At 35.1% G+C, this 16,512-nt stretch overlaps 1 protein-coding gene across 1 annotated transcript; it reads left to right on the top strand.

The window, feature by feature from the left end:
* The first annotated feature begins 9,527 nt into the window (after nucleotides 1–9,527).
* LOC126594013 (uncharacterized) lies at nucleotides 9,528–11,330 on the top strand. Its single transcript, XM_050260210.1, has one exon. The coding sequence runs from the start codon at nucleotides 10,300–10,302 to the stop codon at nucleotides 10,801–10,803; it is 504 nt and encodes a 167-aa protein (XP_050116167.1). The 5' UTR covers nucleotides 9,528–10,299; the 3' UTR covers nucleotides 10,804–11,330.
* The last annotated feature ends 5,182 nt before the right edge of the window (nucleotides 11,331–16,512 follow it).

Raw genomic sequence — 16,512 nt, 5'->3', positions numbered from 1 at the left:
ATGTGGCAATCATATAAGTTGGGTAAGTGCCAGGAGGATCCTCTTTTTGTGAAGATTTTGGAGATCCTCAAATCGTGTCCGTTCATCGTATATCGTGAGATCAATTTTTGTCAGGTACTATTTATATTTAATTTAAAATAAATTCTGACCGCACAATATACAATAAACGGACACGATTTGAGGATTCTTAGGATCTTCACAAAGAGAATCTAGAGAGGATCCTCATTCGGGTAAGTGAACCTCATGCCTCCGGATCCTCTTTCGGGTAAGTGAACCTCATGCAAGTGCTATCAGAATTATTGACAGAAAATGGCAAAGTGAATGAAAATTGGTTCTTGAGGGGGGAAAAGGTAAAATTGAAGTTTCAGGGGGCAAATAAGATTAAAATGGAGTTTGAAGGGGTGTAACGAAAAATAAGTCTATACACGGATCATGTCATATATACGTGCTCTGTTTATTTAGAGTAAATTGTAGCAATTGTCCCTGAACTTTACTCAAATTGGAGTAATGGTCCCTAAACTAAAAATTCATTACCATTGGTCCCTCAACTTATCAAAATGTGTAGCTATAGTCCTTTTCATTAATTTCTTCAAAATTTTGTCAAAATATGTTATGTTGGAATAACCATTTATTTAATTAGGGTCCTTCAACTCATCAAAGTGTGTAATTATGGTCATTTTCGTCAACTACGTAAAAAATTTTGTCAAAACGAGTTATGTTTGAAGGACCACAGCTACAATTGGGATAAAGTTAAGGGACCATTTCTCCAGTTAAATTAAAATTGAAGGACCAAAGGTAATGGATTTTTAGTTGAGGGACCATAGCTGCACGTTTTAACGAGTTGAAGGACCAATGGTAATGTATTTTTAGTTGAATGACCATTGCTCTAATTTGAGTAAAGTTTAAGGACCATAGCTACAATTTACTCGTTTATTTAATATGCCTTGCGAAGTGGAGTTTCAACGGATAAAGCCAAAATAAGCCTATATTATACATACGGATCATGTCATATATATGCCTTGCGAATGGGGAATGTTCGTGAGAATACACTTTTGTTTTTTTTTTTGTGCACCCCATCGTTAATTTTGACCGTCAATTTTACTTTAGTTGTTTAATCTAACAACCATAAAACTACACAAGTTTGTAAGAGGTGAAAAAAATGTGTGAAAAAACATTAACCCTTCATAATTATTATCAGCTAGTTGAGCATCTCGCATGTTGAGTTTAGAATTCATGCAAGCCAAACATAATTAGACAATTCGTCTCTATTTCACTTACTAGCTTTTAGGGTATTACAGGAGGTTGAGCTGCTTTTTTTATTGTTAATCAAGTTCACCTGTCACATGCATATATGTTGTCTACATGTTTGATATGAGTGTTGCACATGAATGATGTGTGAGGATGTGAAGTGTTATCTCACATTGGAAAACAACCATCTCGTTTGCATCATGCCACCCAATGGTTAGCATTACAAGGAGAGATTTTTCAGTATACTTGGAATATGAAGCGGTACACCATATGTTATTATATTTTTTCTTCAAATGTCCCTCCAATTATATAATGAAATATGTTATTCTGCTCTGTGTTTCGCCCACATTGAAAAATTCTTCCACTACAAAAACCTTTCGATGGGCTTATGGTTTTCGTGGTTTTCATTTGTTAGCTCTTCATATCAATAGTCTGTTCGCTACCTACTCACAGTGTGCCCCGTGAGAAGGAAAAATCAACTAAACCTCCTTACACAATCAATCACCTTAATACAATTTTTTTTATTGTCCCAACAAAAGGTTTATTCAATATAATTAAACTCTAAGAGCTCGTTTAGATGTGATTTTAAAATAATTGAAAGCGTTTTTGGTGAAAATGTTTTTAGAACCAATTTTTAGTAAAGATACAAATAAATCCTGGAAAAACACTTTAAGTATTTTTAGAACCCAAAATATTTTCTCTAAAAGAACTTTCCGTCTTATTATAAGCACATTCAAACGAGGCCTAAATCCAAACAAATTAGTATGATTTAATATCATATATATCCTAATCTCATCAATTATATTGATTTTGTTGCTCACGGAACTCATATGACTCACCATCTGCATTAATCAAATAACTAATCAGCAAGTTGCTTCATTTTGTTTCATACTTTTCGTTTTGTGGTGGTGTTAGTGTGCGTGGCTATAATTTGATGAACCCTTACCATTTAATATATCTAGTCGAAAAAGTCAATCAATTTACTTGTTTTTTCTCTTTGATATCTACAAATGATACTAGAAGAAAATCGAACACAAAAAGCAGCAATATAAAACTTTCTACTAACTAAATGGTATTAACACAAAAATAAAATAATTCAAGGCAACATCATCTAAATTGAGAATTTGTTGACTTTGAAACATTGCGATTAACATGAAATATGGCTTTTGTTTATAGCTTAAGCAATAAAAGTGGTGATATTGCAGATGATAAAGTTGTCCTTAGATTATTGTTGTTTCCACATAACTCTTTCAATTTTTAACCATTTGATCGAATTAATTAAAAAGATCAAAATACATAAATTAACAAAAAATATGTGATAGATAAAAATAGATGTGTGGACAGCACAACAGCTACCACTCAAAACATACATGGGATCTAGGTTACCCAAGCTAGGCCATAGCCCGCGAGAGAGAATATGTGATTCCGTAATTCAAACACATATCTCTTACATATAGAGAAAAAAAAATGAACCCTTAAACTACAAATTTCTTGTTTCTACTTATTTGTTTTATTCTATTTATTTCAAATTATAAAACGAAATTGTATGCTCAAAACCAGGAGAAGAGATTTCTAAAAATTGATCACTTAAACCACAAATCTCTCGTCTCTACTTATTTGTTTTGTTTTATTTATTTCAAATTATAAAACGAAATTTTATGCTCAAAACCAGGAGAAGAGATTTCTAAAAATTGATCACTTAAACTACAAAATCTCTCGTCTCTACTTATTTGTTTTGTTCTATTTATTTCAAATTATAAAACGATATTTTATGCTTAAAACTACGAGAAGAGATTTCTAAAAATGAGATGGATTGTATGCCCTCTCCATCTCATCCCCTCATATTTTATGTAGTCACGGTTAAGTCACGTTAACATTTTATATTGATTTTTTTATAGAAATAATAAGACAAAAAGTAATAGGAATATAAAATGTTGACGTGGCTTAACCGTGATCACAGAAATAGGAGGGGATGGGAAATGCATGGGATGAGGAGGGCAGACAATCCCCATCTCCTTCTAAAAATTGATCACTTAAACCACAAATCTTTCGTCTCTACTAATTTGTTTTGTTCTATTTATTTCAAATTATAAAACGATACTTCATACTCAATATCAGGAGAAGAGAATTCTAGAATGAATTAATAATTATCTAAATTAGATAATCTAGATATTTCCTGGATTGTGCTTCAAAGAGTGGAGTAATGATTAATTAATTGAAGGATGATGTGACTTTTGTTGGATGATTAATCATCTGTGCAATTTGTAGACGTAATATTGATCAATTTCGTAGGGGCAATTGGATAAAATTAATTAAGTCAATAAAATGTTGGATGATAAAAGTGTATAATGTGAATGTGACAGAGATCATGAACTCCCAGTCCCTCATGAGTCTTCGCCCTTAACTTTAATAACAAACGAGTACCGTGCTAAAGCTTCAATTGCGTTCTTGGCCTGCGTTTTGGATTTTAGGGATTTTCATTAGGATAATAACTTGCTTTGCCAAATTTTTGGTCATGCAGATAAAGTACGCGTGTGTACATAAATATATTCAAAAAGGCACATATTCAATACTTCTTCTTCGTATAAATAAATATTTTTTTTTACTTTAAATAGATAAGTTGATCGGAATAGTGTGTTTTTCCTCTATATCCAAGTACAAACTTTCTTCCTGTATTTAGATTAGGCTTAATTGTAGCATTGAAGTTTCTGAACTCTCATATTAATTTCTTTAATATGTTGGACCATTGATCTTTTTCACTAACATCATCCTTTTTTTTCCCATTAAATTTAAGGGTATATTAGAACTTCAAAAAATAATAGAAGAAGCTAAAAAAATAAATGAATATTTATAAATTAACATCTAAAACTGAAGGTGACACACCCCGACCCGGAATGTCCACTTGGACTCTGAATTGAGTTGTGTTGGCTGACACCCAGAGGGTGACGAAGCCATAAAGTGTAGTGATGTGGAAAATGTGAATAAATTTAAACCTAAAAGTGCCTAAGTATAAGAGTGCAATGGTGAGCGGAAATGAACCCATATCACACGTGACGTCAGAGCATAAGTAAAGTATAGTATAATGGATTGAGAATTATACCATCGGAGGTTGTCTCCAATACCATATTTGCCAAGAATCCTTGTTGATACGAAAGTTCAGTTGTTAAACCTGGAGGGGCGAAAAATAAAGGTGAGTGGGTCTAAAATAAAGTTTTATAAAAACCTTTTTGAAAGCGTTATCACCACTCGCCGTAAAACAAACATAGTTTCAAAAATATACATACTACGTATAGTATGAAAATACCTACCGTAACCTGCAAAATCACAAGATTGCCAATACAGCACAATAATTCATATATAAGTGCATGACGTCAGTAATCGTATACTTTCACATAAGTAAACATATCAAACCAAGTGCTCATCAACACATGCTAACACACGAGTTCATGCAAAACTATTTTGACATGAATATGACTGGGTGTAATAATGATATACGTTATAGTGCTACAATCATGTGAAGATTGGTGCTATTCGCGGTCACATATGAGTCGAAGTTGCCTATTGCAACTTGTACGCAAGACTGGCACCTACTTGGATCCAAGGCGAGCATGCGGTGTGGATGTGAACATACACTTGAAAGACTGGCCCTGGGTGAGCACTAACACCAGGTGCAGCAATGTATGATGAGCAAATAACATAACTATAATCATGCCACAACCATTCAACAATTCTAGCCAATATTATACTATTCGTGACATAAATATAATTAAGGCATCCCCTTGTAGTAAGCTTACATGCGCATCTCGAAGGATTATTTCATCATTTCCCAACAATAAGGTATTTCTTACGAATGTTAATTTAATTATGGCAATCACGTAGGAAATTCATTAATGAATGTATATATAGAAAATAACCAATATATATATATATATCAAAAGAAAGACCCACTCACAGATCAAGTCGTCGAGTTGAAACCGCATCGTAGCATTGAGAATCCTTGCAAAGCATTTCGCCTAGAAACGAAACCCTTTAGGTAATATAATGTACTAATGTAATTACGTGTTTTCGTACAAAGTACAACTAACAAAGGAACTATCTTAAAACAGTCGAATTTCAGAAAACGGACGACAGATTTGAAATCGGGAAGTCGAAATACGCTAAGGAGGGTCCCTGACAAATTTTGTAAAAAGTCAATAGAACAGTCAACGGTTAACTCTAAAAGTCAACTGAGATGTCCCGAGTTCGTTTTTGTCATCCATTTAGTGAAATTATAAAGTTTTAACGTAGTTGACCTGACAACCCGTCCCTAATTTTACGACTTTATAAATTTTAAAATAGTGAATTGACGAAAATGTCAGGTGGGATCGTTGACTTTCATTAACCGTCTTTTCGTGACCTGTATAAGCTACTATTTTAGCATATTCTCGAAGTACTCGGCAATACGAACGCGTAGGCGCAAGCGGGATCAAATTTGGAGCTACGACTAAGATTTTACGGAACTACGAAACTCGAGGGTGTTTTATGAAATCTGAATTTTGGGTATTTTAATATTTTAATACTTTATGAGTGGATATTTTGAATATTGTATAATTTTTCTGGTTCGTGGGACCCACACCCACACAAGCTCTCCACCCATTTTGCGCCACGTGTCATTTCTCCCTCTCTTTTTTACTCTCCAGATCTCATCACTCAAACTCTCTCTTTCTCTCATCGCTTCCTGTTCTCACTCTCTCTAACTCTCCATCTCTCTGTCGAACCTGTGCCGTGAGATTGCAACCATCGGCGTCGAGGCCAATGACCACCTAACCCCACCAGCTCTCCCTTTTCTCTTCATCTCAAACCTCAAGACCTTCTCTCTTCTCCCTACGTTTATTGGACAGATGCAATCGAACCATCCACCACCGGTGTCGACGAGATGTCGCAAATTTTGGGTGAAGGTGAGTCGGAAAAATACCTTGGGATGAATATCTCTAATTGCTTAGTGTAAATCTAAGTGTGATAAGTGATTTTGGGTAGGTTTTTGTAACAGAAATAATTCGGGAAAACTATTTCCCAATTTCCGACGGACCCGTATCTTGCATGCCTTTTTCCGACCACTTTCCGTCCACAGCTGAGAACCAAAATGGTATCATTCAAATCCCCACCATCTTATCTTCATTTTGGTTCAATTTTGGAATGAAATTGGTTCATTCCCGCTCACAGCGCACTCTTATATTTAGGCACTTTTAGGTTTAAATTTATCCACATATTCCACCACACTACAGTTTATGACTTCGTCACCTTCTAGGTGTCGACCAACACAGCACGATTTAGAGTCCAAGTGGACATTCCCGGTCAAGGTGTGTCAAACAGAAAAAAATTGAAATATGAACCATAAAAATAAAAAATGAAAATGGTTGGATTAGTAACTTGTAAATATTAGGCAATGCGATTTCAAATTTGGTAGGAGATTGGTATGTGATTTTGAAAAAATAAAAATAAAAATCCTTTCTTCCCTTTGATGCAAAGATGATGTGAAACCTTGTGTCAAACTATTGCAAATAAATAAGATCAAATTTTCTGCATCCAAAACGCATGTGGCATCTCTATGGCCTCAATCATTGACTGACACGTGTTTAAAACTTTAATTTTTCTTAACTTTGTTGTCATATATTTAATATGTGTCAAATAATTACTAGGGTCACAGAAAGGCTACACCTATGTGTAGAATATTTGATTTCGAAATAAATGGCTCAGTTTTTTGCAGTAGACTTCAAGTGTTTGTACAATGTCTATAACAATGTAACTAACTATAGAAAATTGTGTAGGATATTCAAGGAGTATGATTCTCTCCCATCAAAATTCTCTCACATTCCCTCCTTTCCTCTCATACTTTATTTTTGTCGTTCTCTCTTTATAATTATGTCAACACAAGATGTTAACGTAGCTTATTTGTGACCGCTCAAATAGGAGGGAAAAAAGAAGAAGATAGAGATTTGGAGGGAAGAGAATCCAATCCCGATATTCAGACTCTAGTTCTTGACTACCCTTATGGACAATTACTTCTCCAAATAATTGTATTTGAACCACAATTGGAGCATTTTTGCTCACCATTGTATACACCTAATCATCTGTCACGTGCCATTTATCTTAATCTTGGTTAATTTTTTTCAAAAATGAAAAAGAAACATTTAATATGAAAGTTAGGTAAAATTAAATGAAAAAATACATAACAAATAATTAAATGTATGGTGAATACACATACGTAACAAATAATTAGATGTGATGAATACACACTACAAATTATAATTATGATGGTGAGTAAAAATGTTCCCACCGTAATTTCTAGTAAATTGCTAGTAATTGTCTAGGAAAAAAAAGTAAAAAGAAAAATGAAATAGCCATGGTTGGTTCGTGACACAGTGCTAGTCACATCAGGACAGGTACCCTAAACGTGATGAGGGTCTCTATTCCCATTCCCACTCACATAAACCGCGGAAATTACACGTCATTGGATTAAGTACGCGGAATGGAGTTTGCCTTGTTTATTTCATTAATCCATAAATAAACGTGATTAGCCGAACTCCCTAAAATATTGATATATTCAAAAAATAAAAAATAAATTGATTAACAAATAAACTAATAGTCTTAATGCCAAAATGAATGAGTCATGACGGCACATAGCAAACATAACACTGTTTTTGTACTGGATTGGTTTTAGGAGATCAATCAAATCATACCAACAACAACGCGCGCACATTACGTTAGGTGTTTGACATACGTACGGAATTAAATAAAATTACGAGAAATCACTCATATATAAAATTACATACGCATTCAATTAAGAAGTTGATCGAACAATGATTTGACAACAAAACATTTATATTATGCAAGATTTTTTAGGCACATCTTAAAAGTTTAGTGGACTAAATTTTTGACATAGTTAGGGTCAGTGGCGAAGCTATGTGAGGGCGAGGAGTGGCGACCGCCCCTCCCCTAGTCGGAAAATACGCTTAGGAGTGCTGTTCAGCCCCTCCGCTCTCGTCAGAATTCATGGCACCTATAAAAATTGGTTTTGGCCGATGCACTGTCTTGGTTGAATTTGCAGAGGAAGGGCAATAGTTTAGTTGAATTTGCATAGGAATGATGAAGACAAAGGGGAGGGGTTGGAAGGATGAGGACCCCCCACCCCCCCCCCCCCCAATTATCTGGGCAGGTTCTACTGGCTGGGTTTAGATGCACAATCGACGGCGAGTGGCTACAGCTCGCGAAGAAGAAGAGTTTTGCTTTCTCTTTTTCTCTTTTGGGGAAGGGTTGCATGGTTGTTTGTTTTCCTTTTTCACTTCTAAAACCCCACAAACTCGTCCCACCCACATGTCTATTATATATAAAACTAGTGCCCTAATAATTTTATTTTATCCTAAAACCAAAGAAACTTGTATTAATTATAAACGTAGCTGTTATTATATTAAAAACAAAAAATTGTTTGATAATTATTTTGTTTTCATTTTTTTTGTGTTACTTTTTTGAAAACTAAATTTATTGTACTTTTTGCTCACATTGACTTTGATATTATTGCTTACAACCGCTTTGGTGAATAAACTATTTTATACTATGAATATTGACTCAAAACTTTGCATTCTCTAATGTGAAAGCAACTGCTTCGATTGAACATTACACTCTTTTGAATTTCATCCCTTTCCTCGACAAATCATGGTTTCGCCACTGGTTAAGGTAATATATCAAGTTTATGAGTTAATTATATTAATATTATATTCAAATTTTCTCGTCAATTGTAAAATTATAATTTCTGAGCTTAATACATGAATATCACATTCACTCATTCTACCATAATCGAAAGGCCTCAAATTGGTTCTTTGCAAAAACAAAGACAAAAATCCAACTCCACAAAATTTCTCACTTGTATTTGATGGAATTAGATCCTCTTCGGATCCTTTTATTGGGGATTTCGGATATCAATTAATAACAACCGTTCATCAAAGATCGTGAAACTATGATTTTTTTTTTTTTTTATTTCATGCAAAACAAACTTGCTTTACTTTTGAAAAATATAAAAAAACATTCAATTGTAACCGTACGATCTTTAACGAACGATTGACATTAATTGATTATCTGGATCACCAATGAGTAGATCAGAAGAGAATCTAATTCCGTATTTGATTGCTACTCTCTCTCTCCATCGCTCCTCGAGCTGCCTCACCCTTCTTGTTTGTCTTTCTTTTCTTTCGGTTACCCTTCTATTATTTTATGTTCTGCCTTTCGGTTACTCTTCTTAACCATTCGTGAACTTAAATAAATACCCCCACTAATCCACTTCACACACTTCCTCCAAATAACAACACCCATCTCTCTGTCTCTCTCTGTCTCTTCCAACCCATTGTTTGCCATTTTTGTAACCCCCTTAAGAAAAAACCAAGAAACCCCCCTTCCCCTCTCCCCCCAACAACAAATAAAGCAAGAAACCCCTCCAAGAAAAGCCCCATAACCCTTCGAAAATAACCAAAAACCTCCACAACAACTTCCACCCCACCGCAATACTCGTTTCCCAAACTCCTCCACCTCCATCCGTTTTTTGGCCCTCCTGATATCACCTATACAGCTCCCCACACACATCATCTTTGCCGTCTCACTCCTCCCCGCACGGCCACCCCATTTCCCACAACCTCCCCCCTCCCATGGAGTCGCCGCTCGTAGTATTCTTATTACTCAATCTTTGAACCTTTTGCATGCGACAAGGGTCGCCGGTGATCCTCGAGCAAGGAATTTTATTTCTCCTTATCAGATTTCTTCTTCTTCCTTGTCTGAGGATCCAAGACCCTTGCTTTTTCTTTTTCTTTTCTTTTTTCCCGGCAAAACCAAACACCAAAAAATCATTCCCTTTCTTCCCATTTCTCCTGAGAATCTGATTATGCAAAATTCTTGAGATTCCCGCATCGGAATTCGAAATTAAATTCTGGGTTTTGCCAGAAATCGTTCAATCTGAAAAACCCAGATAAGAATTTTCTCCATTTTCCGTTATCTATTTTCCCAATTTTTTTTAAAATTTGAATTATGTCAGCATCGATAACCTCATCGCGGCAGCTATTTCTCCGGCAGACTTCGTCCCCGCGCCGGCAACCGCTGCTCCGGACCCAAGTCTCAACCAGCAGCGCCCGATTGGCTGAAGTCGCAGGCGGCACAGCCGCCGATTGCGCCGCCGTGTGCTGTTGCTGCCCGTGCGGCCTCGCCAACCTCCTAGTCCTCGTGATCTATAAGGTCCCGGCGGGGCTCTGCCGCCGCGTTCTGAAGAAGAGGCGCCGCCAGAGGCTCATCAAGAAGGGGCTGCAACATCGCAAGTGCAGTTGCGGGTTCGCCGGCTCGGAGCTCCAGTTTGACACGGTGGGTTTGGAGTGCGTGGCGGGGATCAACGACATGTCGCAGAAGATTTCCGACGACGAGTCGTATGATGAGGATGTGATGCAGCTCGAGAAGGAGATGTGGGACCGGTTTTACAGTACGGGGTTTTGGCGAAGCCCATCCCAGAGGGAACCGTCCAAGGTTCTCACTGGTAAATAATTAAATCAAAATATTTAACGACCAGTCAAATGACCAGAATACCCCCCAAAATAAAATTTACTGAGATTATTTGGGTTTCGTCTGCGTTTTTGATTGGTTGGCTGCTGGGTGGTGCATTATGTCTACTTGGTTTTGGGTTTGCCAAAGTTGAGGGGCTTTTTTTTTTATTCTTCTAATTTAATTTAATTTAATGTGGTTAAATCTATGTATATATGGGGATGTGGAAAATGCGGTATTCTGCTGTGTGACCGGTAATTTATTCGTCATGTGATGTGAAAGATAAAAATGATGTAAATCACCGTGTGATCGGTAATTTATTCGTCATGTGATGTGAAAGATAAAAATGATGTAAATCACCGAAATTTGGTTTTTCAGGGTGATGGTTTTGTAAGAGATTGTTTGATTGTCATGTTGTTTGACTTTGGGGTTAAATGTGGATCTTGTGCACATTTAAAAAAAAAAAAAAAGAATGTTGAAGGTTTCAAAGATTAATGGAATTAATACATCGCCGGCGTATTTTTGCTTTATTTTTTATTGGTTTTATATAATTCGTAACATATCTTCTAGATTAAATTCAAATTGTCTCAGCAAAGAAAACAAAAAAGACCATGTTGGATCTACAAAATTGGTCTTTGGGAGGTTCTAGATAATTATTTGGAACCATATTTTGGTCTTTGGGATGGTTCCAGATAATTCTTTGGAACCATGTTTTTGAGGTTTTTTTTTTGCTGACTTTTTCTGTGGGGGTTAAGGGGGAAGGTGGTATCTTTGAGGGAGAAGGAATGTTCATATTTGTATGTTTTACTAACACAAGTGATGTTTTATTTTAGATAATATATGAAAGGGAATTTGAACTTGAATGTGTAAGAATAGTACATATGTTGTAGCTAGTGTGATGCGCTCATATCTGCGTGGGGAGATTCAAATAGTGTTCGTATTCATATGTTAAGATAAGAGAACGACATAAAGGCGGAAGCAAAAAGTATAAATATGACCATTGTTAAATTAGCTAACAATTTATACAATGTTCATAGTCATAAATATCTTAACCGAGATTATATAAAGGCAAGAGTCAGTGGTGAAGCCACAGATGCGCAAGGAGGTGCACCCGCATCTCTGGTCAACGGAAATCAAGCCTAAGAACGAGAATGTGGGTATTGTGAATCCGGAAGTGCTATTGGAATTCTTCTTGATGTACTGTGAGTAGCAAGAGGATAATGTCCAGAAGATGGGCAAAAGATTGGTTTGTTTTCACAAGATTACTACTGCCTTTGTTGAATAATTTGAGTTTGTTTGAAGAAATAACTCAAGTACTTCTTTAGGGTTCACATGTGCATTGGTTGTCCTTTTTTTTTTTGTCACACAATTTCTAACTTCACTATTGCTTTTACCCTTTTACATTTCGCCCTTCCGCTTCCGACAATTCATGACTTCGCCACAGGTGAGAATAGAAAGTACAAATTGTTTGGAAGATTTACTTATGGATTAATAGTTTTTCTCAAAAGAAGATAGAAACACAAAAACCATTTGATTGCTTGTGTGTAAAGGGTTTCAAGGTGAAGTTTTATTATGTCCTCCTATCACGGTAGGCAATGATCGTAACCCTTAAAATGCTCATTTGGGAGTGGCATAGAGTTGGATGTTGAAAATGAAAACATGGGGAACTTGGTAGGTCCATATGTATGTGGCGTTACTCTTGGTCTTGGATACGCAGATAGATTTTCCTTCTTTTCCATAGATCTTGTTTATCCATTTTTTCTCTACTTTGTTCAAATCCTTTGTTGCTTCACCTTTTGACACAATTTTCTTTGCACACTTTGGTCAAATTCACACTCCCACAAAAGTAACGGAAATATCTCAGGCTATGTTTAGGTGAGAAATTTTTTAAGTCCTAAAGAATTTGGTTAAGTCGGTAAAAATAGATTGTAAAATATTACATACGAGACATTGAAAATGCATCGTATGAACATCAAAAAGCAAGTGAAAGAGGTTCGCAATCTCTCGTCTTTACGCTCATACAATGCATTTCAAATAATCCTTGACATTTTGTAATCAATCTCTGACTAACTTGACATCAATCCTTTGCAGGTTGAAACTTCCTCACTCCAAACATAACCTCACAGTCACAACACGCTCCCTCTTGAATTTTTTCTTTAATAACGGATTTGAAACGTTTTCAACCATTAAAAATAATAATAAAATAATGGTAGATAAAAAACTTATAACAATTTAAATACATTTTTGAGTCAACTTGAAAATTATATTTTGGTCTGAATGTAACATTAGTGGGTCATGAGCTAAGCCCTACACGCTTGAAATCTTAATGTCAAAATGTCTTTAAAATTCTCTAACCATTATCCTACTGCAATAATTTTTGCTAAGAAGCATGTTTATATAATCAATTTGATCCCCCGATTGGATCAGAGGCAAACGCCTACGAAAAGATCGCTTAGATTTAAGAAAGATTTTGTGTTAGCTCACGCTAACAGAAAATATGTCATTTTAACAAGAAAAATAACATTAGAGTTTTGACCTCCACAATCTCTAATGCACATACACAAATTTTAATTTTTTTAATTTTTTTTAACCAACGTTATTAGGGGGAGGGGTGGGCTTAGCCTCACATTGGCTAATAGTAATGTGGTTCAAATTCGTCTTTGATGATAATTGAACGTAAAACTTTTCACTTACAAATGAAGAGAAATACTACTGAACCTGACACTCAAATGATAAAAACTCAACCGGAACTAAAAAAGAAGGTATTATGCATGACAAATATTTTTAATCACTTGAACTACGTATTGTTGTATTAAATTAGTATAATTTTGGATGGTAAAATTTACAAGAAACAAATTAATCAATAATAACAGAGCTATAATCACCTTTTGAGCGGAACGTCGGTGAGAATTGTAAACGGTGAATTTTATGGTGAGAGGCATCAGCTTTCGGTCAAAACTGCAGCCATACACTGTCATAGCGACTCGTGAGTTCATGTCAGAATTGCAGGCGTGGGCGTGTAAGCTGTCCCTTTTGTCTCTGTCCCACAAAAGAAGGGCACCCTACAAAAGACGGGTATCCTAATTTACTAATGTGAAAATGTAAAACAAATTCGAGAAAGAGGTTTGACTAGCTTTACAAACTCTTTTGGTTCACGCGAGATTATAAAATCTGGAGATGCTTTTGGTCTTGGGTGAAATTAAGCAGTGACAATCATACATGCAGGAAACTTTATTAGTGGATAATAGAGAGGATTAGGGCCACTTGCTTCCTAGGACATCTATGTCCTTGTCCTTTATCCTACTAGAATGTTCCACAATTTGAAGTTTCGAAGATTTTAGGTGACATGGGACCATATAAAACTTTGCATTCCTGGAGAAATTTTGAGATTAATTTCATGTGTTATAATATTGATATGATGTTTCGATGTATATTAATATACAAGCAATAATGCAAAGAAGAAAATCAAATCCAAGACTTCGGTTGCGCAAGGTGAATGCTTTAACTAAGTGAGCTACAAGCTCCTTTATTAATTTATGGTATATCAATAATAGACGATAAAGTGTTACAGTTTCAACTGAATAATAACAAAATGTGGTGATTTTTTAATAAACTAAAAATTTACTCGCCTTCATGGGTGGTGTTCAAAATACACAAAATAAAAGTGGGAAGCTAAGAATAATTTATTTATTTATTTTTATCCAAATTCAACCCAACCATAATGAAGAAAGTAAAAGTTTCATTACAAAATCAATTAGTAATATGAAGAGTAGTTCAACTGCTTATAAGCATACGTAAACATAAAATTCACTTGCAAACACATATATAGGAGGGTTTTTGAGGGTGCACTTCATATTGGTAGAGATCTTGTATTCATCATGGTCAATGAAAGGAAATTGTGCGAAGTTTTGTTCAATTTTTTCAAACCAAGCTTTACCACTTTTAAAAGTTTTAAAATCAATTCTAAAATGATATCTTTCATTTTCTTTCGTTTTCTTTCGTTTTCTACACTCCAGCTTCCAAAATTATTTCAAAGATCTTAATGGACCAAATAACGAAGAACTTGTCCCAGCTTTTGCCTTTTTCTCATCAGTCAATAGTCATGAGTTGTGACCCCCATAAAAACAGTAACACTTTATAATTAAGAAGACCAAAAATATTATGTTTTAATCCTTCAATCTGTGTGAGCTGTTGGAACCCTTTAATTTATGTTCTTCAAAAGCAAGGGCTTAACTAGAACCTATATTTTCCAGCCATTGTATCGATAAGGTGGAGGGGAAGCTTTCATAAAATACTGTGTAGCTTATTCAAACAATTTTATGCTTATGAATGGAACATTCGTATTGTAAATTATAAAGATCATATCTATAAAGAATCAATTAAAACTAAGATCGTTTAATCAATCAATTGTAAAATATAGATAGACGACTTGTAATGGTTTTATCAAATCCGTCAATCTATTTTCAGACAGTTCGATGACTAAACGATTTTAGTTTTAATTGAATTTTTGATAGAGATGATTTTCCGAAGAGATTTATAAGGAAGCAATATTCATAAGTACAAAGTTTTTTAATAGGCCACTAAGTATTTTGAGAAGAGCCAAGTCTTTCTCATCAATGTATGAACAAAGTTAACAACTCCAGCAGCTTGTTCATCCAAAAACACATTTTTTTTCCAATACGAGCGATATTTTTATTATAAACTAGTATAAAGAGAGGGGGAGAGTTTGAACCCCCAAAGTTATTCTTGTAAACACCCTCGTTAGTCAATGATTATCCGATCCGACGAAATCCACTATTTAGTATCCAGTTTTTGAAAGAGATATATTTTACGTATAAGTCTAAGTGACAACAGTTGTCGAATAAAATTCCACTCTCATAAGACAGATGTATGGTGTAAATATCATTTGCCCCCATCTATCCCATTATTTGGTCATACGCTAGGTAGGAAAAGAATGGTCGAACTGCCATAACCATAAGCAAACTCATTAAATTTGGTAGGGTTTCTGATAGAGATTTCGTTCCCTTGACTGAATTAAGTACATATGGCTTTTGTATTATTATTGGTGGCTAATAGTAGAGGCTACACACTTATCCGTGGCAAAAGATGATTAGCAGTCAATAAGGACGGAGATTGTTTGTTCTTGTTCTTGATCGACAAAATGTCTGGGTCCTCTTTGAAGGGCCTAGCCGCCGAGGAGAGACAAGGACTAGTCTGCCGGGTGACTCGAAAGTGGCAAGCATAAGAGTACTTTGAAACGATGTAAGATGCTCAAACTAAGAAGCTGCACATGAGGCTGTTTTTTCTGCTGGCCAACCCATTATTTTGTTTTTATTTTTATTTTTATTTTATGTTTTTAGGGTACCATATCATTTTTTTGGTTTGTGTTTGTAATTACAGATGATACAACTATCAACAATATAAATTAGGGAAATATAATAAGGTCGCACTATGGTTTAGTGATGATTTTATTCGAGCAAGAAAAAGTTTCAAATTTGACTCATATGGATGAAGATAATGTACGATTGACGTATTATGTCATTTACACTAAATCCTTCTTAAACAAAAATATTGGTATATAAAGTATTTTAAAAAAAAGTTTACGATATTAACAATATATTAATACTATTTATATTAACTATAAATTGGTCAATCAAGTGATGTGGTACAATAATGCACTCGAAGTATATAAAATTACAAAATTTGCCACCT

Source organism: Malus sylvestris, chromosome 12 (assembly GCF_916048215.2).
Source record: "Malus sylvestris chromosome 12, drMalSylv7.2, whole genome shotgun sequence".
Lineage (NCBI taxonomy): Eukaryota > Viridiplantae > Streptophyta > Magnoliopsida > Rosales > Rosaceae > Malus > Malus sylvestris.
This window is presented reverse-complemented; position numbering and strand designations above follow the sequence as displayed.